The sequence below is a fragment of the Athene noctua genome, chromosome 4, assembly GCF_965140245.1.
Source record: "Athene noctua chromosome 4, bAthNoc1.hap1.1, whole genome shotgun sequence".
NCBI classification, from domain to species: domain Eukaryota; kingdom Metazoa; phylum Chordata; class Aves; order Strigiformes; family Strigidae; genus Athene; species Athene noctua.
This window is the reverse complement of record NC_134040.1, coordinates 9,525,236-9,552,223: the sequence shown is the minus strand read 5'-3', so window position 1 is coordinate 9,552,223 and position 26,988 is coordinate 9,525,236. Positions and strand designations below refer to the sequence as shown.

At 37.2% G+C, this 26,988-nt stretch overlaps 1 protein-coding gene across 5 annotated transcripts in view; it reads right to left on the bottom strand.

Moving 5' to 3' along the window:
* NSD2 (nuclear receptor binding SET domain protein 2) overlaps window positions 1–26,988 on the bottom strand; it is a 104,431-nt gene that overhangs the window by 40,709 nt on the left and 36,734 nt on the right. For 4 of the 5 annotated variants that reach the window (XM_074904384.1, XM_074904383.1, XM_074904387.1 and 1 more), the window contains exons 2-5: window positions 23,305–23,930; window positions 7,909–8,074; window positions 2,358–2,524; window positions 1,500–1,991 (exon numbers count right to left, since the gene is read on the bottom strand). In XM_074904384.1, coding sequence (XP_074760485.1) covers window positions 1,500–1,991; window positions 2,358–2,524; window positions 7,909–8,074; window positions 23,305–23,901 — 1,422 coding nt within the window. In that variant the 5' untranslated portion in view covers window positions 23,902–23,930. The remainder of the gene's footprint in view (window positions 1–1,499; window positions 1,992–2,357; window positions 2,525–7,908; window positions 8,075–23,304; window positions 23,931–26,988) is intronic. The other variant, XM_074904385.1, reaches the window with a different exon arrangement.

The following is a 26,988-nucleotide window of genomic DNA, read 5'->3' as shown; positions in this document are numbered from 1 at the left end:
CTTCATATTTTTCATCTATTAATTTGAGAATTACAGTATAACCACAGTAGGGAATGAAGCTTGATAACTGGCACAGAAAATAGAAATGTAACATCAGAGACTCAGCATGTCTCTTCTGTGGTAAGATATGTTTGGCTAAGAGTCCATAAAACCAGTCATAATCATCTCATTTCTTTCAGAGAAGTAATTTCATGTCCTTCAATATTGCACAACACTTCTTGCTACCTATGTTAAAGGCCAAGGAAGTTCCCCCTTGCCTGCATGTGACACAAGGTTACTTACAGAAGAACTGGAAATAGAACTCTGGTGTCTCAAACATGAGACAGATTATTTACCCATACAGTTTTCATAATGAGTATGTAAAAAATCTGTATTTAGTAGTCTGACTGCAAAACCCTTTCCTTTCTGGAGCCAAACTGAACTCCCAACGCTTTTCTCGATTTAACCAGACACTAAAAGGTATATGTAATGGTGAGTTCATTTTAATTCTTAATATTAGCTTAAGTTGCAATGGAACTAAAAAGATCCTAAGTTGGATCACAACTAATTGACTTCCATACAACAGAATCTGTTTTCCAATTTTTCTTTATAAAGTTCATACCTATTAAAAGTTTTCTAACACAAATATCCTGTAACAAAGTCAATCACTCTAGTTAAAGAGTGTGACAAAGTCACCACTAACTTTCTGGTCCTTCTGTGGGTATTATGGAATAGTACAACTACAGTAAAATATGAGAACTCAGGCTTCTTTCAGTGCATGAAACTGTACTGCAAATGGAGCAGAGGGTTGTAAGGAAGAAAAATGATGGTCATTATTTTAAAGTAATGAGCTAGAACAGCAGTAGTGTTTTTAGACTTCTAACAGTCTTCCTAAGAAATATTGATATTAAGGTGTTTATTTATTCTATCTTGTACTGAAGCATAATCCTCTCAAGAGGACCAAGTTTCTGTCCCAGCAGATTGCACCGTGACAGTGATTTTCACAAGCTTTGGTAAGAAGTTTCTTTTGAAACTCAACAGAAGATTCTAGGTAGGTAAATGGAGTTTCTCTGAGCAGTTCAAAGAAAAGGGAACACACTAAATGAATTGAGCCACATCTTCAGGAAGAATGTACATGCTAACTACAAGTAAATTGCCATAAACAGCATAACCTTTGTTATATTTGCCTGAGCATATGTATGCATATCTACTATATTTTATATCAATTTAAAAAATTATGGCTAATACAAAAGATTACTGGATTATGTAGGAAGATATTAACACAACTTATGCTTGAAGTACGATAGCATTATCACTATCATGTTTCTACTGCTCATCTACATGCCCTTCTTTCTCCATTCCTGTCTAGACCAAAATTTGATGCAGGCATACCTTATCAAGCCCAGAGTATTACGGGTTCTACAGTAACAACTAGTTTTTGTCAACTAAAGTAAAGAAGTTCTTTCAGTACAGAAATGAGAAGAGGCACTCAGCAACAGTAACAGCTAAAAGAGACTAACCTCATCTCTGTGCTTCTGACAAAAGACCAAAAACTGAGATACTGCATCGCCCTTTCTGCTTCGTGGAGTAGATGCTGGAGTTTTCTTTCTATTGAGAGGGGAGCCTATCCCTCTTTTGGATTCTGCCTGTTCAGATGACTTTTGAGGAGTAGTATTCTTAGTCCCCGACTGACTGCATTCTTGCGTATCATCAGTGGCAGACAGTTTTGATGTCCTTCTCCTCCTCTTGTTAGGAATGCCAGACTCTTTCATCAATTTCAGATTTTGAGTGGTTTCTTCGTTTGAGTAAGATGACTCATCTATCTCCTCTACCGGTTCCACAGCAATGCCAACTTCCTTTGCCACTCGAGGATTAAGATGAGGTCTGTCCCTAACATAGATGAAGGTGTACTTGGCCTTCCGTTCTTCCACTGTCATGCCTACTGCTTCACTTGCTTGCTTAACACCCATCTCCCACTGTGGCCGCAGCTTCCCTGAAACAGGCTTTAACATCTGCAAGAGAAAATGACAGTGTGAGAAATTTGCCCACTTCTGATTTCAAAAATGCCAACATTAACACAAAACAATTCCAAGAGACTAAGCGTAATGTATGATTATAATTCAGACATTCAAATGGAATTGTATTTGATAGTACTGATACCATGCATGAATCAATGACAAAAGCAGAAGAGTATTTTTAATAGGTAACAAACTGGCAAATCATCCCAGTCTTCGCATCTGGCAAGTGAAATAAAAGACTACAAGTCTCTGTAAAACAAGCTGTCTTTAAAGCCTTCCAGAATATCTGTTTATATCTGTACATACCTGTCACAGTAAAATAAAAAGCTGCAAATCTTGTCTGACTCGGTAGCCTCTTACCTTTATTTTGTCTGCTTTAGTGAGGGCCTGTTTTGCACTTTCCTGGCATAATTGTTCAAACTGGTCTTTTTCTTTGAAGGGCACAAGGCTCTTCTCAAATATCCAGGCTCGCTCTGGGGCATCTCCAAAAAACTGAACATGATATTGACGAAAACTCTTTTTCTGTCCTGAAAATTAAAAATGAATGTATTTAATATACAACTTAGTTTCTTCTCAGCACTTTCAGACTTGAAGTCTTTTGTAAGCTGTTATTATAGTTACCATGACAAAAGCACAGTACAACTGGTTAACCTTTCAAAAACCCACTTAACTGGCTTGAAAGTGTCTGAGCTATAATCTATGAAGTCTAACACAAAAGCCCAGTTGTTTAATTCTAAACAAGAATATGCTTTGCTTAATTAACTTAAGGTTACGATCATCTGTCAGTGCTTTCCACCTATATTAACATGTCTAGTTTTGGAAAATACTACATTTGAAAAAGTTTCCAAAGCTTGGATAGCCCACACACTCAGCCTCATCTCTGATTGGCCTAAAGTTTCAATATTCTTGAACAGAAACACATACTTCAGCTGGTTTGCAATCAAAACTTCATCTTAACCAAGCTTTTAATGAATCAAAGCAAGAAATGAAAAGGATTTGGGTGGTGGGAGAGAGATAAGAGAACAATTCTGAAGCCTTGAGAAGAAGCATTCATTCTTCTAAGATTGTGAAGAGGAATACCGTATCACTGTAACAACATGTAGGCATACAACCTTCCCCTCCTAAAGATCTCAACAATTCTACAGTGAATGGGGAAGACACCATCCTAAGAATTTACCACAGTTCACAGTTAACAATGAACTTCTAAAAGGCAGAGGTAAGAGAATCAGACTTAAGACATTCTCTAGCATCTCCTTCATTAAAACCTGATGATCTCTTGTCCAAGCTGAAGTTCAAATTAGGTTCACATTTACAAATAGAAAATATTTTAACTGTGATGACCTACACTTTTGTGTTTGTAAATTCAAACCTGCTAGAAAAGTATCAGTTACCCCTGCTACAGTATCTATGGTTCTTCCAGGTGTCACCACACTATTACGTCTAACATAGTCTGGGAGGAAGAGGAAACCAAGTAGGGATTTCTACGCACTAAGAACAAATAACAGCCACAGTCCTCCATTACAGATGCCTTCAAACTAAGTCTAGATTTTGCTGGGTTATTCATACACTGCATGTCTTCTACCTTAATCAGCAAACACATCTAGTTTGCTTCATGCACTATTATTACCGGGATTTCCAGGCTCAGAAAGAACTTGTAATTACTTAGTCAAAAGTTACTTTTTAAAGGGGCTTGATCTCAAGATGGGGCATCTGGAATGATAATATGATATCACCCTAATTAATGGATGTGCATACTATATATATATATATATATATATATATGTAAAAACCACATGAGAGCTACAAGAACAGTAACGACTCATTTGAGATCAATTATACGAATCTAGAGGACTGGCATCAGGAAAGGTCTTGAGACTGTACGTATCAAACATCCAATCTGGTAGTCTTAATACATGTTCCCATAATGCACAGTCAGGAACAATTTTCTTGCACAGTAATTATTTTGTACTCATCAAGAAAATGTTGTTTAACTAGGGACTACTGAGCTCTGTCGACTTAATCTGTCTATGATGAAATAAAGGATAATTTTTGTATTTTAGCAGGATGTCCTAGCTGCAGACTGAGAGCTGGCACGGACTACATTTACAACCACCTGCAAAGATCTGCCTCAGAGCAGCTAACAGCCCAGTTCTAAGTAGACACAGGCACTCTATTCCTTTTACAATATAATGCTGGACAGCTGTAACTGCATAATTAAGGAGTCTAGATAATAGTGCCTACCACTAGAATCATTGAACCTATTTGTGAATCTTCAGATATCTTTTGTGGGCTAAATTTATATCAATGCTCTTGGATAAAATAATGGAATTAATTAAAGGTTATTATATATAAAGACATAATTTTTGGCTCACACAATCCTGGAATCACTAGTTATTGAAGGCTTGCGAGAGTGTTCTGGGGACTCACTGCTAGTACTTGTGTTTTTCTGTATCCTAGCATCTGTGGTTGACCACAGTTACAGACAGTATAGTGAATGAGATGAAGCTTTATTTTGACTCAGTATGGGCCTTATTATAAGAAACTGTACGTCCTGCAAGTTATAAGCCTTTTTCAAGCCTAACCAGCTGGAATGATGAAATCGAGTATTAGCATGCAGAAATTCAGATTGTTATAAACACACCCTAATCCTAAAAATGAGAGACCTAACTGAGTATTTCTACAACTCCCAGATAAAAGAACTCTATTGTTTGGAACAGGCTAACTTTGGGTAGTGCCTCAATAGTAAACAGTAGGTGGAACATAATACAAGACTGGAAATACATGCTGATAGCAATACGCACATCAGTGTGCATTTATCAGTTATGATGGCTGCTCAGACCTAGTCAAATCTCCTGAAGGAAAAGGCAGGCCCCAAGCCAACTCCAGAACAAATACCAGAAATTATATTTCTGATCATCCATATTACCTCAAAGAGATGGAAATTAACATCTCAAAGTATGTGGGCCCTTCTTTCTGTTAGTACTTCACAGGTTGTATTCAGACATATGACATTAGTTTTTGCTATACCTATTTCTATAGTTTCCTATAAAAAACTAGCACAGAGATTCTTGATAATGAAGCATAGACCTTGCGTCTATCAAGAAACAGAGTAATTCAGTTAGGGACAAAACCCCAACTTTGTTTCTCTCAAAATCCAGCTCTTAGTCTCATAACAGACCTAATAATCCAAAGACTAAAATCACAAGGACTGCCTGATCAAAACTCTGGAAGACTGCTACAAGAAAAATTTGTCTATAATATAATCATTCTAGCAATTGTATGAATGCTAAAAGAGTTCTTAAGAAGCCATTTAGTTTACTACCAACACTGTCTAGGTATAATCCTAGAGATCCTCGTTCAATTCATTCTTAAAAACCCCCTATGAATGAGATCACACCTTCGCCCCAGGCAATCCATCTCAATGCTTCACTATCTTTATCCCTTCCAAGTTCTTCTTAATATGTAGTGTAAATATTCATTGCTAGTAAGCTCTCCTTTCCAGAGTAAGAAGAGTTTGCACCTTTTCTTCTTTGTATGTAAATTAATTTAAGGTGAGTTACTGGGTTCTCCATTAGCTACCCCTTGCTAGATTAAACAGCCCCAGTTCTTTCAGTCTGCCCATGTAGGTAGACTCCTAGATTTCTGTTCATGCTGTCCTCAGAACCTTCTCTGTTTGGTCTGATTCTTGAAATTAGATGGTCCAAACAGGATAAAATGAACAAAGTACTCCTGCTGAGGTCATGCTACCATCAGAAAAGCAAAGGATCTACTTCATGCTTTTTATAAACAGCACTATTAATTTACGTCAGTGTGATTTCAGTCTTTCTGTAGAGAAAACCACAATGGGTTATTATGACTATCAGATTCCTTTCTGCAAAAATGCAGCCTTCCACTCATTTCCCAGTTTGATCACCTACCACTGTAATAATCCAACACTTACTCCTACTGAACTGCATTTTTTTTCAGATCACACCTCACAAGTGTCAAGATTATTCTGATTTCCAATCCTACATGTTAACAGTCCCTCCACATTGGAAATTTGTGTAATTCCAATGCAAATTTTAGATGTATGTTCTAATCCATTTTCCAAGTTCTCAATGCGACCCTCGAAAACTACACAAAATCAAAACCACAGAAACACCCCTTTCCCAGTCTTGGAAATAGATTCAAAGTCACTGAAACCTCTAGTGACAAATAGTGCCCTACTCTGTTCATAACAACGGAAGCCAATACTTTTGCTTGATCTAATAGAATACATTAAAGTACTTAGAAGCATAAATATCAAAATAAAGTTATGTGCTCCTACTTTGGTTTGATATTCCTGTAAACATCTTGCTTTTCTCCTCAATCTGCAAGATTTCTGAATTCTGTTTTCAGGTTTTCTAAACTTTCAGTACAGTTTGTCATAAACATAGCAAAAAAATAGTTTATAGTGCTCAGCTGGAGTTAAAACTAATGAGGGATGCAATGTGCAGCAAGATGATTTTCTGTAAATACAACAGTAGCAAACAGAAGGCTAAGGAATGCTCAATGGGGCAGGAGACTGAGTGACAAAGGACATAGCCTGGCTTACTCTATACCTTATCTGTCTCAGAGCTTTGGTTGGTTGGTTGTTTTTTTAAACATAACACCTGCCCCCAAGCCTTCAGGTCCCTTAGGCTAGTGATAAAGGCTGCAAGACTTGAGGCACTACCCACAAAGTATTAAGAAAAAGTCAGGGAGCACTTCATCAAATTGGACTCCTATGAGATTATGGACCAGATGAGATGCCTCAGAAGGAGCTGAAGGTGTTGGCCAACGTGATTACGAGGGTGATCTCTTTAATTTTTGAAAGGTCACAACCATCAGGGGAGATACCCAATGACTGGAATAAAGCAAACATCACACCTATCTTCAGGAAAAACAAGAACAATATGGGGAACTACAAGCTAAGATGATGAGTTTGCTCTCAATGACTACAAGATTATGGGGGAAATTCTCCTAAGACATGTCCAAGCACATGAACAACAAGAAGGTGTCTGGAAATAGCCAGCACAGACTCACCCAGGACAAACTGTGCCTAATCAATGTGATTCACACAGTGCTAATATAAAAGGCCACGGACACAGGTTGAAATAAAGGAAATTTCAACTAGATAAAGGGATAAATCTTATTGCCATAATGGCTGCCAGTCACTGGAACAAGTTGCCCAGGAAAACTGTAAAGTCTCCATCCCTGAAGACATTAAATATTTGACTGGACAAGGCCCCAAGCAACCTGCTCTAACTTGTAGAGTTCCTTTTCAACCTATATTACTTTATCATTCCACAGCCAGCACAGATAAGCCTCAAAAGTTTCAGGTATCAGAACAGAAAACAAAGCTGCAAATTAGATAAGAGATCGTACAGGATTCATACTTTAAAATTTCATTAACACTTGGTAGTTCCTGCACTTCAAATTAACTGATGTCGTTTGTAGATAACAGTATTGATTCTATGAATCACAGAAAATTTAGCTGCCTGAATTACAGATTGCTTTTAGTAAAGCATAACAAACAAGAGTATTTAATTACCATTAGCTTTCAATAAAGTTTTTAGCCTATAACACTTCTCCAAGCATCTCCATAAAAACAATGGAAAGTATCATCAGATAATTTTTTTAGTAAGACTCCACAGTTTCATACAGCACAATTGTGATGTCTTTTGGAGAATGTTCAGAGTTAAAAAGACATGGTGGGAAAAAAACCTCCATCTGCTATATGCTCAAGAATAGTGTTTACATGATTTTAACATTCCTCTTGCAACAAGGAGATGATTCAGTTACTGATAGATACAATGTAACTGAAGTAGATACAATGAAGAATAGAATGTTCCTCAAATAATGTTTATATATACATGAATAAATCTGGATGTTTGTAGCATCACTGACATACCTTTTAGTTTAGTGTAGGAATGGAGAACAGGATCAGCAGAAACCATACACGGCCACCATGGAAAACCAGACACTTTTGACCACACTAGATCTCCTATATTATACTTCAACACATGGACTTTGTCTTCTTTGATGGTACTTTGAGTTGGATCTCTCTTAGCAGGAGCCTTAAAACGTAAGAAAAAAAAACCACCTATTACCATATTTCTTCAGATATGCACTACAATTACTAAATAGCACACAAAAATAAATATCAAACTACAGTTTGCATTCTCTTTAAACATTCTCTTTATATGTAAAAAAAGAGTAGTAACGGAAGGAGGGAAATAAATAGTTCACCAGAATAAAGAGCTATCATGTTTGCTAACAAACAACAATTATATTTCATGTGTAATAAAAACTTTAAGATAACTTTTTGTTCTCTCACAGCAAAAAAGTTCCAAGTTCCATTTATGGTTTTGTTTTTAGTTAGAAGTATTGGCAAGTAATCTGTGGTTTGCCTTTATCTTTTCAAGTAACTGCTGAGAGACCATCAGGAAGGCTTACTTTAATTTCAAACACATTAACTGAGCCCTGTATGTAGAAGAGCCAACCTCCTTCTGCATTGAATATTTTTAACCAAGTTAACTGCTAGACACACAAATGTCTAAGATTTTTTAAAATCCCATACTAGAATAAACTGAAATACTCTCTTTCTGTCTGAATAGAAAATACATAACTACATAAAAAAACCCAAACTCGGCATCTTTCAGCTGTCTTTCTACATACTGAGATTTGTGACATGAACCTTTGCCCACACCCTTTCGCAAGATTTTTTTTTTTTCCCCTTCCCCCCGCCCCCCCCCCCCCCCCCCCTTCCAGTTTTAGCAGTAAAAGTTTGTGAGTGCTCAGCTGGTGCTCTGAAGCTATTTTAGCTATTGGAAAACAATTACAGAACTATTTCTACTTCAAGGGATAGATTTAACTACAAGGGAGTTTTGTGTTCCCCTGTGATAGACACACATTTTTACTGCATTGTAACGAAGTTCGGCAACAGAGACATTTATTCACCAACTAAAAACACTGAACAAAGTTAGTTACATTTTGACTTTCTGGCCTCATCTGTTCTATTTGACATAAATAATGAACACCTTTATCTAGGTAAGCACTAACTCTGCATGTAAGAAAGCACAGAACATCTCGCTACACTTATCTGTAAAAAAATACACATTTTTAATTTGCTTCTTCATTTTTCTAGTACTATATGTACAACACGTATATATTGTTCATCTTGCATAATACCAGCTCAACATACAGAAAGCAGACAGGAGCTTCAGGCTTTCAGTGGATTTAATGTTAGAGCTGGAGCAAAATTCTGTTTTAATTAGAAGTGGCAAGAGGAAAGAAAGAACACTGTTAAGAAACCAGAAATCTATGATGTCGAAACAAGTATTTGGGGCATTATGTTGAAATCGGCGTAGATCAGGTTACCTTGTACAGATCCAGACCATACTACCATAACTATTTACACGTTATTTTCCAAACACAAACAAAAATCTTTGATGTGCTGCCACAGCATATATTTTTTTTTGCAACTGAAATGTAGAGGTACATCCAATCAAAAAAATCTAAAGCTTGATGTACTCAGAAATTCCTTTCCTCAAAGCTTTTAAAGCTAAGCCTAGTAAACACACATGATGCTATGTCATCTGATTGTTAGGGACAGTTACTCATCCAGTGATTCAGCTTTTCTGATGAATTCAGACTTGGTTCATGTGCCTCCAGCTACATGTTCCCATGTCTCAAGGTTTTTGGCTCTCTAAGGATTCCGTAAGACTCTCAGAAAACCCCTCCCGCTGAGTTTGCCTCAAGTCCAGCACTCTCAATAGACCTAAAATATTCCAAGCAGATGTGAAAAATCAAATGCTCCTTCTAGCAGTTAAACATGACATGAAAAGTTATGCTTAAAAGCTACAAATTAAGAAATACTATGCTAAGAACAGATCTGGAAAAACATTAATTCTAACACACAAAAACCGACTCCAGCATTTAACTTAAATAGGTGGGATGAAAATATTTTTCAAGGAGTTAACTTTTCAGAAATTTAAAAGTTATTCAGGATCCTGAATCTCATTTTTAATTTACAAGTCCCTGTATTTTTCAGAAAGTGCAACTAGACTGCAAAGATTTACGACTACAGTCTGAGGGCGCTGGCTGGAATAATGAAAAGGCTCTAGCAGTGCTTCTTGTTGCAGAATAATCTAAAAGGGGTGGCAGTACAGGGTGAATATCACATTTCAATATACCCACAAGCACTTCACAAATTTTAAAAATACCCTGAATTCTTTTACTATACTGGATTATGATAAACTTGAAAATCACAGGCTCTGATAAAACCTGCAAGGTTTATCTATACCATGTTTGCTGTCTTTATGTCTTCTTTTATTGATAAAATGTGCACACTTTAAAAGAACAGCAAAATACAGCACAGAATTCTGTATACATAATTCTTTTAACAGCTCTCATAGGATGTTATTTACAAACCTATAGAAAATACCACCATGAACTCGCTCACTTCCATCTCACTTTCCCACATCATTCTGGTTTAGTTTGATTTTCTCATTTGGGGAATTAACCCATATCTATTCAACAGGTATATCAACAGTAAACAGTGAGGTGAAATTCCTGGCACGTACTTCTGAGACAAGCAGCTGTAGGACATCAAGAGTCTCTTCAATACTTGCTCTCAAAAATATTTTTGCAAACTGCCACCATGGTACTGAATGCTTAAGTATTTAAATCGTTTTAAAACATCAGAAAATGCTAGATACTAGAAGGCAGTCATGCATAATTTTACTTCAGGATCCAGCTTGGGGTTTTTTAATTATTGATGGGATAAGATGGGATAGGAGGAAGAGAGCATTTCTAAGCAAATTTGCCACACAGTCCCCTGATGGCAACTGTGTTCTCATATGCTTAGAGCAGGAGCTTCTTTATAAGACACTGATACACTGCAATTTTTAAGAACAGGAAATCACCATTCAAATTGCAAAGTGGTATAGAAAAAAGTAATTTGGCTTACAGGGTTTTTTCCCTCCAGAATAAAACAGAAATTGTTTAGGCAAATTTTGATTCCTAATAACAGGTATTTAGTCAGACAGAACATTGTTGTGGAAGATGGAGAGGCAGGACTGGAAGTGCATTTTTGGTGGTCTGGGTGAATGCACAGAAGACAGGGAACATCTCCTCCTGCAATAGCTGATTCAATTCTTTCTGTGATGATACTTAACGCAAGGGAAGGTCACACAAAAATCAAACTATTCTAAAATACCTTCCCCCTCAGTTTTTCACTCTTTGTGCCTTTTTGACAACTTTTCATTTCTTGACATTGTTCTCATTTCTAATTAGATCTCCTATCCATAAATGTCAACAAAGTCAAGCCTGTGAGGCTTTCTGTGCTGCAGAAGAGCACAGAACAGTCCTTGCTTGCCATCATTGCTAAGGAAGTCTGGACTGCTCTGTGTATGTCCCCTCCCATTACCTTTTCCTGCAGTTTTGACAGAGGTAAACACATACACATTTAGTCACAGAATTTCCCCTCCCTCTCCTTCTTTAATTATAGGCAAACTGCAGCCTCTGAGATAACTACCACCTCAATCACCTTAGCCTGAAACTTTAAAACAGTTATGCTAAACAGAAGGAAACAGCTTGTGAACATATTTCTTTTCTACTTTGGGAAGTAATTCCAGAGGGTTTTTTTCCCCTTTCAAAAACAAGACTGCAGAGAAGTTACTTAAATAGGCAGTCAAAGCCTGGGTGAGCAGGTGATGACTCCCACACGTATCAGTCCTAACACTGAATACCCAGGCCATTTGACAGGCTCTGCACTACTCAGTATGGCAGACATCGAAATTCCTGACTTTCTGGATTAGTATACCTAAAACATGGTCTGAGAGGCAGCTAGATGGATGTTATGTTTATTTTGTCTAGGGGGCATGGAGTGTGGAATGGAGTAATTCCCTTATTGCAACTGATCTTTTCTGTGAGAAATTATGCCTTGAAGAGTACCAGCATCCTTGAAAACTCATCTGAGCCAGCAGCTGCAATAGGGTGAGTAGAACCTAAAAAGAAAATAAAATTTAACTTGCGTTTCCTTCTCCGTTAACATTTCAAAGATTTGTTTGTCATTTCTCTCAGCACTCAGTGATGAGTGACAGGCAGATTGACAAAGAATTTAAGACACTGCTGTCAGCATTCTACCAGCCCAAAGAAATGCCTTGGCCCTAGAAAACATTGTTATTTAGTTAACAACTTTGCCTACATCTGATCAAAAGAATCCATATCAGCTTCCATTTTGTTCTGGTCTGACTAATGAATATGATGAGGCAAGAACATACCACGAATGATGGGTAATTTCAAAGCCTAAAACTATCTTAAAAAGATGAAAGAAAAATGCATTGAAATGCATCTTCAGTGTACTGAGAGCTTTGGGTTTGTTTGTAGACTGTGTTATGAAAACACCACTGTGAATGTTTAGCAAACAATGGACAAAGGTAACTTAAAAAAAACCAAACAACAAAACAACACACCCAGAAGGCTTACTAGGTGGTGTCAGATTGAGATTTATTCCTTTTAAAGTGATCAGTGGTAGAGATACTAATATTATTTATTTTATTATTTATTTTGTGTATATATGCATGTGTGCATACATGTGCAAGGAATTAGAGCCCCTGAAATTTATTGCAAATTAACCATCAAAAAGCTACTATTTCACTATGCAAACTTGGAAAGCTACAGAAAACATTAAAAACGTCATCTAACTGTAAATTGTCAAAAAGGGATTCGACAAAGAACAACCTTGAGAATTGGTGAAGAATACACCAACAGAACTTAGCACAGGACAAAAAACACCCAAAAAACAACTAAGACAAGTGAAGACAGTAAATGCTCTCCTCCGTGTAACATAACAGGGAAGTACATATTGGACAACGTGCAGATATCTGGTATCTCCCTTTCTGTTTTTCATTCTCAATTCAGTTCCAGCCTGTATCAAAGAACTTCCACTGGACTGCACTATAATAGAAAGCTATACTACAAACACAGATTACTGGAGGTCCTCTTGCACTCCAGAATAAAAACCAATCTACCAGCATTACAAAGCAATGAAAAGAAAATAATCAAGATCCCTAAACAGAATATACGCAATTAAAATGTACTTTGAATCAAAGTTAGTAAAGAAAAAATTTGTCTGTTCTATGTCAAACGCGTTTCTTTACTATGGAAGAAATAACATTGCTTGCTGACCAAAATCACTTATTTTTCTGGTCCTGCTATCTATTTGTATGTGTTTCATCCACTAATACTCCTGATTTTCTACATGGACTTGTGTAATAAATATGAAAGTAAAAATGTTTTGTCTTTTCTTGCCTCGCTATCAGGAAAGATACTGAACTAAGGAAGTGGCTGTAGAACAAACTTCATTCCTTTCAGAGGTTCAGGAGAGGTGGTAGGTTTGTCTGGGGAAAAAAGGATGCAACAGAATAAAAAATATTTTTGTAATGTGTCACTTGAATTCACCAATGATTAAGGACACTACAAAAAAGCAAAAAACCAAACTACATAATAGGAGAACCATTCCAAATGTTTCTTTCTTGAAAAACCACCATCACAATTATGTTCTGAGGAAAGCTCTTGCTTCCTGAAAAATTCCAGAATTTCATTTGACAAAAGACAAAACAACATTCAGTCTTCAGGCAAAGGAATGGAGGGATGCAGCTACTTTCCTAATGAGTGATGTCCCGTCATTCAGGACAGAGAAATGGTTTCTTCTCACGGTACCTCACAAAGTCAACTCACTTCAAACCAAAAAATTACAACCACAGCTCATTAAAATCTATGCAAAATCCTCAATATACCCTATTGCTTCAAATGAAAAGGATGACAATTTAAGTCTGTTAAGAAATGGCCAGTGCTCATTCTAAATGATTCTGTCTATAAAAATACAGTGTCCTCAATCATAACTGCCTTAGCCTTTAGTTGTGTTTTGGAGGTTTTTTTGTGGGTTTGGGGTTTTTTGTTTTTGTCTTTTTTTTTTTTTTTTTTTTAATTATAATTCACACATAGTAGTAAATCTGTTTATCCCTGAGGACAAGTCCTTAAAGGTCCTACGTTTATCCAAATAGCTCCACCTTCTGGGATGTAGGGCAATATAGATAATAAACCACAAGTAACTGAATGTATTAAAAGTATTTCCACTTTGTCTTTTTATATTCTGTTTATTACCTAATGCAAGAATGCCGTGTAATTACATATTCAGCAACCTACTGCCTACAGAGAGAATGTTTCATGCAGAAGACTAAAGAGTAAACTAGACCCTTGCAAGAAGATTAAGAGAAAATGCTGAATTATTCCTAGAAAATGTAGAAGGATGAGGAAACAAAGAAAGAAGCACTGAGTTGGAAAAGTTTTGTATTCCATCTTCAGTAAAACAGAAAGAGACACTTCAGTAGAGCAAAGACTGCAGCCCTCAAAAGGCCAATGCATCAACCTCTGCACAATTAAATCTGCAACAGCCTTGAAAAACATGCATTATATTGTGTAGTGACTAAGGGGGAAGAGGACATGAAAAGTCCAGATCAAAACAAACAAAAAAAAGGAATAAACTACACTGGACGTTGGTTTGTTAGGTACAAAACAATTAGAAATTTGAAAAACAAGCCAGAGATTTAACTAAAACCATCCAAGTTCAATTTCAAGAGCAATTACATAAAATCTATTTCTTCAAGTTATCTTTTCTTCTATTACTAACCGAGGGTCAAATTTGGCAGTGTGAAGAACTACATTTGCAGAAGACAAAAGTTTGAATCTTCCTGTCACAATCAGGACTTATTTTTCTTCAATGTACTTAGACAGTAAAGCTACAAAACAACAGGACAAAAAGGATGAAGAAAATCACTGCTCAACTTTTCAGATCCCCTGAAAACTTTTCTGTGCTGGCTGAGGCTCTTTAAACAAATAGAAGTTTTGTGCAATAGGTTTGTTTCCTCCATTGCTTTCCACTAACTCATCTAAATCAGTTTGTAGACAGCATGTTGAATTATCACCATGCAGGATCCTCCCCTCCAAGAGGGAAAGCAAGCAGAAGACAATAAAAACCCATTGAAGTTTAGACATGGATAAATAATGTACATTATGGACAAGATAAAAGCTCAAATTTATATTTCAAATCAACCACTAAATTCCTGGTTTCATCTCAATTCTTTTTCCTGGTTCTTTGGTTCCCTAATTAGCAAGTCTCCAGCAGATGAGAGATTTTTTAAAAGATGTTTTTACATTTAAAAACAAATCTGTCTATCCAAATCAGCATTCTTCCTTTACACAAACACTATATGAGCAAGTATTTCAGAAATAAACTTAACACGGTATTTTAATAACTAGGATATAACCCTTTTTTCAGAGTAAAGAGCTGAAGAGAAACAGATTCAATTATTCACAAATAGATCCAGTAAGATGCAAGCTCTGGAACACTTCCCAACACTCCATCTTTCTTAAAAATGTGGAGAGCAGTTTCTTTCAGCTGTTCTACTGAATTTCTGCATTTACATTTAGATGACCTCTTAAATTGTAAGTTACTGGTTTATTATTGAAAGGTTCCATGTTTCAGAAATTTAAATTAGATAAGGCTTGATCAGAATGAACGAAACCTTCTTTTATACAGAGTAATAGAAAAATATTTCTGCCTACATCCAACTTCTCTAACCTCCACTGACCTTAAAAAGTTTAAACTTTTGATGCGGTATCTGGGTATATAACACAGAGTGGGTATGAGATGTTACAGAAGTCTAGAAACGCCTAACCGTAGAGCAATGAGGAAGTTTGGCATGGGAGACAGTTATTTCTGAATAATTTCCATATGAATTTCACACAGGATAACAGAATGAAAACTAAATAATCTCAGCATACCTATAGATTTTCAGAATGCCATACCCATGTGTATTCTGTTATCTGCATGTACAATGGTTTCACATACTTTCAAAATCAGAATCTGTACCAGGACCCTACTCGTAGCATTCTGCTACGCCCTTACAGAGTTCAGCAGGAAGGAGTTTTCCTACTTTTTTAACAGATATCCTCCTCTTGGTAGCTCACAAACATCCAAGGTAGTATGGGCAGATATTCTGAATCCTAATATTATTGGTAGAAAACAAAGAAACTCAAGCCCGTATAATACTGCCAACAGGCAACTAGATTTACAGAACACCATTTTCTGGTGAAAGCAGATACTTATCTCTACACTTCTTTGCAACAAGAACACTTCTGAAAGAAGCTGTCTAGGCTTAAATAGAACAAATGCTGATTTGGCACAAAGGGGCTCTGTTAGTTAACTAATAATCTGACATAGTCCAAGTACTACTTTGCCTTTGAGATAAGACCTTTAAAATGAATCCCTATACCTAAAAGTAGGCACAAGAGGTTTCTATCCAGGTTGTTGTGTTACATGTACCTAGTAGGTCCTCCTCTTCTAGAGATGAAATGCAAGAAACAGTATCAGTGGTTAACCAGCCTAAAGGCAAGTGGGGGTTAAAAACAAAAAACAAAAAACTAAACAAACAGACATTACCTTGATTTAACAATGCTGAAGCACGTTCCTATTTTCACAATAAAGTTCTACAGAAAATCTGGGAAACCCCAACCAGAAATGCCCCGACCCCATATGAATATTAAAACAGGGTAATCACTGCAGTAAAACATCATGAAGGACATGATCAAAGTCCTACCAGTTCCACAAGAACTAAGATCACAAATTATTTTACATCACAAGCATCCTCAAAATACACTAGAGTTGACGTTTATTTACCAAAAAAAACCCAACAACAAATAAACAAAACCATTTTACTAGCACTAGTTGCTGCTCTGAGGCTACAGATTAATTTTGCTTCTTCATACAAGTGCAGCACAGCTTGTTTAACAATGGTCTGTGCAAGCCTCAGTTTTCCCTCTTGTACCCGGCTTACAAAGTAAAGCATTTTTATGAACAGTCTTTCCGAGAAGGAAATTAATTCCCTATTACTGACAACTTACACTTTTAGCTACTGCCCATTTTATGATGCGTAAGAGAACAACTCCTGTAGGTACCAGGTATTTGCAAAAAAATGAAATATAAATGTTAGCACAGTTGGAGCTATTTATAATAGGAAAATAACAAAACGTGGTAATATACAAACATAAAACTAGTGTCTGTGAACAAAGACCTCTTTTGAAGGTCCTAAAGTTTGTGTGCCCTGAAATCCACTCCAGAACAAGGACACTTGTAAAGGAGGCTAATATCACTGTTCCAAGACAGAACAAAATATTTTGCTTTTGCTACTTTGCCTAAGGGTTACTACAAAGTATCTTTCTTTCTTGTCCAAAGGGGACTTTAAGGGCCTGAAATGACATCTGGTACAGATCACTGAAGTTTCCCAAGATCTGCCTGTAAATCCATCCAAATAACATAACCCTGAACCGTAGATCTAACTCTCAGCTAAACACCAAAGTTAGACATGCATTATTTTGGTTAAGCCGAACACTGAGCAGAGCAACAGAAAGGATTCACCGTATCTTGGACAGAAAAGGAGTGAAAACAAGTGAATTCCCTGCTACACAAACTGATAATGGTCAGTACAATGTAAAGAGGAAATGCTGAGATGACAGTATTCATTTAAATCATGACATTACCAGTGCAACAACTGAAAATAAGTCTGGTAAACAATTAAACCAAAATGTGTCATTAACCTCTCAACTGTTACAGCACAAAATCTGCTGTTGAAACATAAAGGGAAGTTAGTTCTTCCAGAAGATGAACGGCTCACCACTTTATTTGATCCATCATGTTCACCACAGTGCCTAAAAGACCCAAATGAAATAAAGTCCTGTAACGCACAAACTAAAGATGAATATGAAACAATGCAACAGTTGCTGACACTGTTCTGGTCCCTCATTCACAAAAAAAAAAAAACCAACCCAGAAGCAGCCAACAGGCATTGCAGTTCAGAAAAAGGATGGTAACAAGAAGTAACATTCTGGAATGGCTCCTGTATGAGGAACAACACACTAGGGCTCAAGATGAAATTAAAAACTGAGCCAGTTTGTGAGAAACCTGTAAAACTATCAGTAATAGATAGATAAAAGTTTGTCCATGACCCCTAATTCTAGTACTATGACAGAATCAAGCAAATGGAAAAGGAAAGAGAGCTGCTCTATTACTTAATGTCATGGATGCAAAAAATTCATACTGGCTCAAAAAGAAACTGAGGTCTTCTTCCACAAATTTAGCCATCTACAGCTATTAGATATGAAACCTCTGAGTCACAAACTGCTGGAGGCTGAATATATTCAAGGAGAGCATCACTCCATGATTTTCCAGGTCTGTACTTTCCATTATGCATCCTCCACTGAACCTCACCCCCAGGCTGAGGTGCTGAATTAAATGGCTTCTTGATCCAATTTGGCAGAGCTATTCTTATACAGTATTTTGGTCATCACTTCAAGATATTTCATATTTGATTTGGATTCTTCCACCAGTGTGTTGAGCGAGAAAAAAAAATATTTACATATTACATACTGAGATGACAGTTTTACGCAGAAAGTGTACTTAATTCAGCCACTTTTACATAGAAGAACAGGAAGTCTGGTATGGAGAGCCTTGAATAATTACTTAAGTTTTCTGTAATTAATTTTGTAGCCACTCTGAGAATACTCATAGCTTCTAATCTCCCCCCAAACCAGCATACTCTTGACATTGCATGCTTTTTGGTGCTTCTTAACCTAGAAGTAGTTCTTTAAGATACTTTTCCAATGAGGCATTAAGAACAAACAATTTAAAGTTCCTAAGTAACAATTACTGCTGCACATTGTGAGCTGCTTACCACAACCAAGTTTTCAAGGCCTAGCTAAACATAATCCTTTACTAATGGCTAACGCAAAACAGTAGCTCAGGAACCCTTCCAAAAAGAAGAAATTATTCCTCTTTGTTCCTGAAGGGATCAGCCAGAAGAGATTTTTTAGGGTTACTTCTACTCCTTTGGGTTTCTGATGACATCAGCAGACAGCCTGTGTTACCACTTGACTGAAGACAGAATCTGATACCTCAGGAACAGCCTATTAAAAAAAGATAAAGTTGTTGTGTTCATTTTACCCTGCAACTACAGACCCTGACTCCCATGGTAGTTTAGCTGCACATTTTATGACCGTTCAGTAATGATACTTGACCAGGAATTCCTAATAAGTGATGATGAAAAAGAGTGAAGCGAGTCCTTCAGAAAGAGACATACGTATTTGACTATTTTTTCTTTTTACTTTTTTTGAAATTAAAACAAGTCATGTCAGGATCTGGCTGTAACAGCTATTACAGGATAACCAAACAGCTGATGAGCACAGCTCTCCAATCTTACAGAGGGAACTTGTTGGTTTCTGCTCATCTCTACTGATGCAGGCATCAAGGCAAACACCACCACCTTCAGTGGTCCCCATCCTCCTGTATTTAGTTAGCACAGAAGCATAAAAAGCAGCAGCTAATCCTCAGACTGCTTCTGTTCTACCCTTACTGGGTTTCTAAATCTTTGCCATTCACTGGGAAAGGCACTATAACATTATGTAGATATCAGATACAACAGAGTTGGCTGGAACAGTTTTTCTCTGTGAAGATGAAATGGCAACATAAACACATGACAAGGACTAGTGGAATTTCTCCAGGAACTTGCAGTTGCCTGCCATGTAGCTGCTGCAAAGTCATTACAGACTGTACTGAGCAGAAAGCATAACAAACTGCCAAGTTTGTGATATAATACTAAAAGAGGGCTACAAGAAAACTGGATAGGAAGCTATGTGGATCCAGCTTTTGGATCCTATGTATCTTGCACAGCTGTAATCCCTAAACTAGCAAGTATAGCACTGTGTGGACTTCCAGGTTTGTTCTGGACACAGCGCTGCTGCTTTTCTGAGCTACTGCACCCGTGTTACGGACTCATGCCAGGGAGGCATGCCAAGAGGGCAAACTGCCACTTGTAGGCCCAAACCAGCTTATGCAGAACAAGCTCAAATGTGCCTCTATAACATACTGAGTTCTTCTTAGGGTTAGATAGCACAGACCTACTTCGGGACTACCAGCATGAGAGCTGCAGATGTATGTGCTCTATTTCCCATACAGAAACTCTGGATTGCTCTAGGGATCAAACTTGGATTACTTCATATTAATATATGACTTAAAACTCTGCCATTCTCCTCCAAACAGCACTGCTTCACTTCTAACAAAAATCAGTGAAGTGAGAAAAATGTAGACAAGTCCTCATTGCTATGTGGTAGCATTGCAAGAACCAACAAAAACAATGACTAAAAATGCAGCCACCATAAAACCTAGTACTGAAGCATACTGCTACTCTCATGAGCAGCACTATCAAGTGGGCAACTATCAGAGTCCATGGGTTTGGTGTTGATTCAAACATCTAATGTGCTATCTATCACCAGTAACACAGAACATTTAGAGGTGATGTCAGATCACTTATCAGTGTAGTGCCCTGGCATAAAAATTGCTAAACCAGGCCTTAACAGAAGAGGCCTGGATTTTAAAGTAAACTCAGGTGGAGAGATATCAGGAGTGGGGTGAGGAAAGGTGAAAGGCAGGAGGGGAGGGTGGAAAGAGCCACAGCTTATCCCACTTCCTCTCCTTTACCTTGGGAAAGTGAAAGCAGTACAGCTGTTTCTTGAAAGCCTGGAAAAGGTAGTAGTTATCAACAGAAATCTAATTCATGCCAGAACTGGGCAGATCACATTTACTCCCAACTGAAAACTGACTTGCAGATAAAGTTTTAAGCAGCTTTCCTTTATGTTAACAAGAAATGCCCAAACAAGAAGAAAACGCAACAACAGAGCACTAGAACATTTGTTAAATGATATGCCTCTCACCTCAGCAAGACAGTAATCTGCTATGTCCATCAAACAGAGATATAATTACCTTTCACAAAAGGTAGTATTTGAACCATGGTGGTTGTTGCTAAATCAAAGGAGTAAGAGCTTGAACAAGAAATTGAGCGAGAAACCAGCCCAGAAATAAAACCAGACAAACAGGTTTTACATTAACTTGTAACTTACAACAAACAGATACCTAAGTGCAAAATTAATCAGCTTTTACTCCAAGGATATTTCTCTGACTTCCACCTTGCAGCCACAATCAGCTACAGAAAACCACAGTATGATGCACTAACATTAAGGCTTTGGATGTTGGTGATGAAATAACAGCTAGAGCAGGGTCCTGAAACCAAAGAACACTGATATTAAGATATGACAGTTGTGATCATGGAGAACACATGTATATCACTAGTCTACATGTGGACAAACATTTGAAGTCTATTTCAGCATGTCGCCTAGTATTACATTCCTCTTCCTTTATTTTAAACCTGCACAGTTGCAAACCCTCCCTGTGAAAAAAAAAAAGCCCCAGACTTTTCACCATCAAGGATTTATATCATAAAACAACACCTCGTGACCTTCAAATGCTTTTCCTTTTGCCCTTTGAGCTTTAAAGTGCACTACGCAAGAAGAAAAAAAAAAAAAAAAAAAAAAGTCAGAAACACGACCCTCTCTTTCAAGTGCTCTGAGAAGAATAGGGTTTTAATACTGCGAAGTCTGAGATCAAGCAGGTGGTTGTCCTGATTTGGTAGTTTGGTAGCTCACTGGTTTGCCACAGTAGCAAATAACCCTATCACTCTCCAGCCATCAAGTCTCAAGCACTCTGGGAAACAGTGGTAACATGCTTTTCTCCTGACCACTTCTCACCAAAAAAACAATTCAAGGGAAGCCAGAACAACCTTTCCTTTAATCTTAAATGAACTGCTCACCAGGAAAAATTGTCACCCTTAATCAACAACCAATGTGAAAGGCCTCAGAGTAAACTCTGTCGATGGACATATTAAATATTGCCTCCTCTTTCTAAAAACAACAAAAAGAAAGCTACACAAATATGGTAGCTGTTGACGCTAATAAATATACCAGCTTTTAGTCCAATTTATCCTTGTTAACAATGAACAGGATAGAGAATTATTCCAGCTACTGACTGTGTCTATACTTTTTACCTCTGAGCGGTGACTCAGAAAAGCCTGAACCAATGTTAAAACAGTCTCCTTAAAGAAAACAAACTCTTTAATGAAATTCCTGAAAACATCAGTATTGATCATTTTAGGATAATATATTCAAATCATAAATAAATTATAAATATTTCTGATACTGAGAAGAATGTTTACACGGTTCTGTAAACTCATTTTAAGAAGTTTTAGTAAAAATAAGGGTAAATAAAATCAGAAATACAGCATCTATGTGTGTGGTTCTTCTCTGCGTGTGTGACCTTGGGAGAAAATAAGAACCAACATTACCTAGTAAACCTTCAGTTAACAGAAATCTGTACCATACATTTTGCATTTAAGGTTCGTAAAAACAGGACCTGTTCACTAGCCAAAGCATTCATTAATGTTTACCATTGTTATACAACACTATTCTGAATTACTCATTGAGAAACGTGATACACGTGGAAGTATCCCTGCTATGCAGGTTTTTTCCTCCGAATAAAATGATTGCAAACCACATCCCTTTAAATGGAGTCGAGCAACAAAAACTAAATAAAGGGGTAAAAGGGCTCCCAGTAGCATTCTTATTTACAACTTGGTAAAGCAAATTAAAAAAAAAAAGGAAACTTCCATTTCTGCCCATGTTTAAAGGCAGCAAAAACCAGATGAGCTTGACCACAAAAGTTAACTGATTAATACAAGTATCTAGACCTTTTCAATGAATACAATTCATTAGGTTATAACAAGAAAAAGCAGCTCTTTTCAGATGACAAATAAGGGTAGGGACTATATTACAGCTGCCAAAATCTGAAGGTAAAGAACCTATCTTATCAGCCAACTGACAGCTGAATAAATTTTTCTTTAATTCAGAAACAGGAATATAGAAATAATTATTTTTCTTCCCTGAAACATCTGATTATTAGGAAGCCAGAATATCTCATACTCCAACAGTTAAAATCTCTAAATTTAGAGGCCTCCCCAGCTCCCTTGCCCAGGTGCACATCCTGGCTAGGTCTTAGCTGCATGTCTGGATGAAGTTTCTGTTTCATACATCCCATACTAACACATGCCCTGATTTGCTTTGGAGTCTTATTTTACTTATAGAAACAGAATTTATGGGTAGTCCTAGCCTAGGCAAGCACACAGACCAGAACTAGAGTGCATCTGTCCTTCCTTGAGACAAAGAGAGAGTATTGTAGAAAGTGACCTGTTTGTGGGAAGCACCTGCTGAAATACTTGAAATGAAGATTAGAATATAACAAATGAAATCTCAGTATGATTAACAAACCTAACAAAAGAAAGAATGTAAAAAAAAGTACTACCTTCTTTTCAGTGGGGCTTGAAGTCTTTGATACTAATGCTGCTTCAACAAGACCCTGCTCAAGTAAGGAGTCATATTTTATGCTTCTTTTTCTGTTTCTCCTCTCCTTGTTTGCTGGCTTTTGTTCATTTTCCTCTGACTGAGACACATCTGCACCATTGTCTCCACAAATGGAAGATTCAAAAAGAGGCTTTCCATTCATGTAGGTTTTTGTGATTTTCAGCTTAATTTCTGGAGAGCCGTTCTTGATAGGAGTAGTGTTGGGTGGTGTTCCAACTCCCTTTATTTCCTGGGGTTCAAAGCGCAACTTGGCATCCTGGGCCCCAGACTCGCCATTAAACACACGTGAGGTTAGATCTTTCAATTTATCAGCTGGAATAAATGGAAGAGCCTCATGACCATTATATTTTTGCATGACACCTTCTTGTAGAGTGGCAGAAAGTTGTGCTTTGCCCAAGTAGACAGAACACTCACGATTCACTTCACAATTCTGAGTTTTCCCATTGGTATTTCCAAGGATCTCTGGTACCTGCTTCATTCTGATGTAGTTAATTTTTCGAGTTAACAGTTGAGAACTTCTTTTGATGCTAAAGTCCATTCAGCCCAGATGTTTCCAGTCTTACACTGCTATATTGAGACAAAAAGACAGAGAATATTTTTAATACAGAAATGTCAAAACCTACCAAGTATTCAGATAAATACATCCCCACTAATATAAACACCCTATGTACTTCATTCAAGTTTTACTAATCAGTGTTGCTTACAATCTTCATAACCAAAATACTTCAATATTTTTTAACATGCATTACGAAAAACTTAAAAAAAAAGACTGATGAATCATCAATTTTATTAAAGCAAAAGCAGAGAGCAAAATCACAGCTTTCCTTTTACCAATCTGTTAACAATCCATGGCATGAGTCTTACCCATACTAATTACTCAAAGGTATTGCACTGTTTAAAACAAGTAAGAGTTAGACATAAGATAATATCATTAATAACAACAGATGAGTTTATTTCTAAGAGGTCGTGCCAGCATAAAAACCCCACAGGCTGTGTTGCTGTAGCACCTACACCATGGACAGCAGCATCACAAGCTTCTCTTCCTCACTCCACAAACAAGCCCTCAATTTTCCATCAGAGCACACCTCCGGAGGAAACAACACAGCTCGGCCTTCACATGTATCCCAAAGTGTTCTGGTTGTGAGAATGAATAAAAGAGGAGCATTTTGTATCATGAACACCAGCCCACTGGGAAACTGATGATCCTTAAGCCCAGTGGTCACACCACAAAATTTAAAGGATCAGAGCAACTGCTGGAGTTTCATCTTTTTAATTACAACATCATCTAACACTCATTTTTCATACAGAAGTTTGAAAACATCCAACAAGCTAAAACTGCACTATTATCTGCCCTACAGAGGTTTTCTGCGGTTCTAAAAGCTACCCCGCCCATTTCAATATTACACTATCATAGCAGACAAATTAATCTGGAAAAATGACTCCTTTGTGCTCCTAGACCAGGCAAGATGATCATTTTCATTTTTAAAATACATATGCATAGTCGCTTCATATTACCAGGTCCAATGTATACACGATATAAAGAAATACACCATCATAAATATTATGAAAGCTCAGCACAATAAACATCATATCCATGCTCAAGGTAAGCAATTTGATATATGATTAAGTCCAAGAGCTGTCACATCAAATCAAAAATTCATCAAATCTAGTCTCACATGCTTCCAAAAAAGTGCAGTAAAAACCATGATGAATAACTACTGAATTGTCAGTTGCTGTGGAAGAAATATCTTCTGAATCTCACCACTTTGTTTATTAATATACAGTTATAATGCTTACAACTGGCATATTTCTGAAACTTGCATACTTGCTACCTCTCCATCAGGAGCAGCAGCATGCATATAACTGAGCATTACTCTAGTCTGGCAAAGCTTCTTATGAGTGGCAGGCCTGAACTCAAAGCAATTGGCCAACATGAAACCTTTTCACAAAGATGCAGAAAAAAAAAAATAATCTAAAAATCATAACTCCATCACTCCTTAGCAAATGCTCCCATCTCCCTGCCATGCTGCCCTAAGGTACCTACAAGATAAAAGGGTATGTCTCCACACAAGCTATACAGGCTCATTTGAGAGATGAAAATCATTCTCCAGGGACAAAGAGCAGCCTGAAAAGCTGGCATTAAACAAGGCAAGACAAACAAGTATACTTGAACTCTAAGTACATCTGTGACAGGAAAGGTTCTAATCTTTCTTTAGCCAGATGAGGTCTGAATTACCAATAAAATCTCTGATAAAATGAGTGGAAACCAGCCATCTGTATTAACCCTTTTGAAGAGAAGTCAGAGTTAAAAGGAAACTCAAAACTCCACCAGAACAGAACAAAGAACTCAAACCAAAGGAGAACTCACGTACTTTCACAAGATCTTCTCTGAAAACAGGAACATGAGACAGACTCTGAACTCAATTAATAATATGACAATGTTTCAAGCTGTTATTCAGCAGATTTAACTGAAATCATATTTATTTTAAGAAACAACTGATGACAAATTCTATAAATCTCTAGGCAAAAGGCAAACCCATTACAGAACATGTGACGCTTATGGTTACAGAGATGACAGCAAAATTCCTTAAAAATAAACAAAACACCGAACTGTTGCAAAATCTGTACTTCCTTCCCACAGATTCTTAACAGAGTAAACCAGAATGCAAACCAGAGATTTGATTTGGGCATCTAAATTCCTTGTCTAAAAAAAACTAGGCCTGCAAGTGAGCAGCTTTTCTGCAGCTGCAGACGCCCTCCAGTGGTTGCCTGAACCAGCCAGAGCAGCAAACGCTGCAGCTCCCCACCTCCCTGCCTGACAGACAGCTGCTCATCACAGCTTTGCATAAGAGGACCAGCACCAAAAATGCCTCGTGCGACTTCCCCCTGTCCATTAACTACATGGTTAAATTGAAAAACATTTTTTAATATGGCTCCATTAGTTGCTTATCAGGGTCTGGATTTCTGGACTGAGACATCTGCATTTTGTAACTGTTTTAATCCATAATTCTACAAGTATTTTTTTGTCCTGCTTAAGAATAACTCTTACTCTCATCACATTTCTGTAAGCTAAAAAGCCATCAAGCTTGAGGCAGACCAGGACAACTCAAAAAAAGCCATAAATAATCAAATTAGACTACATTATCGGTGTATTCAATCTCAAAACACTGGATGTATTAAAAAAAAGCAGTAGCTTAAGAATTTCAAAATATAAAAATCATCACAGAATCAAAGAATAATTTGGGTTGTGAGGGATTTCCTCAGATCATCTATTCCAACCCCCTGCTTAAATCAGGGCCAACACAGAACAAGCTGCTCAGGACCTTGTCTGGACAACAACCAGCAAACAACTAAGTGAAAAGACATGGCTTAAAGAAATCCAGAAGTTTTACTCTCTTTCCACCTAATAAACCTAAGGGTAGTAATTACCTATCGCAAAAATATTAAGACCAGTAAGGCCACGCAATGAAAGACCCTGAAATTTTAGGAGGTACCTAGATTTACCTAATACATCTGAAGATACACCACATGCAGATTTTAGAACTTCAGTGAGTAAAGGTTCAGTTAATGGTTCTCACTAATACAGGTCACTAAAAACAGGTGAAAAAGGCCCTGGAAAAGGCCC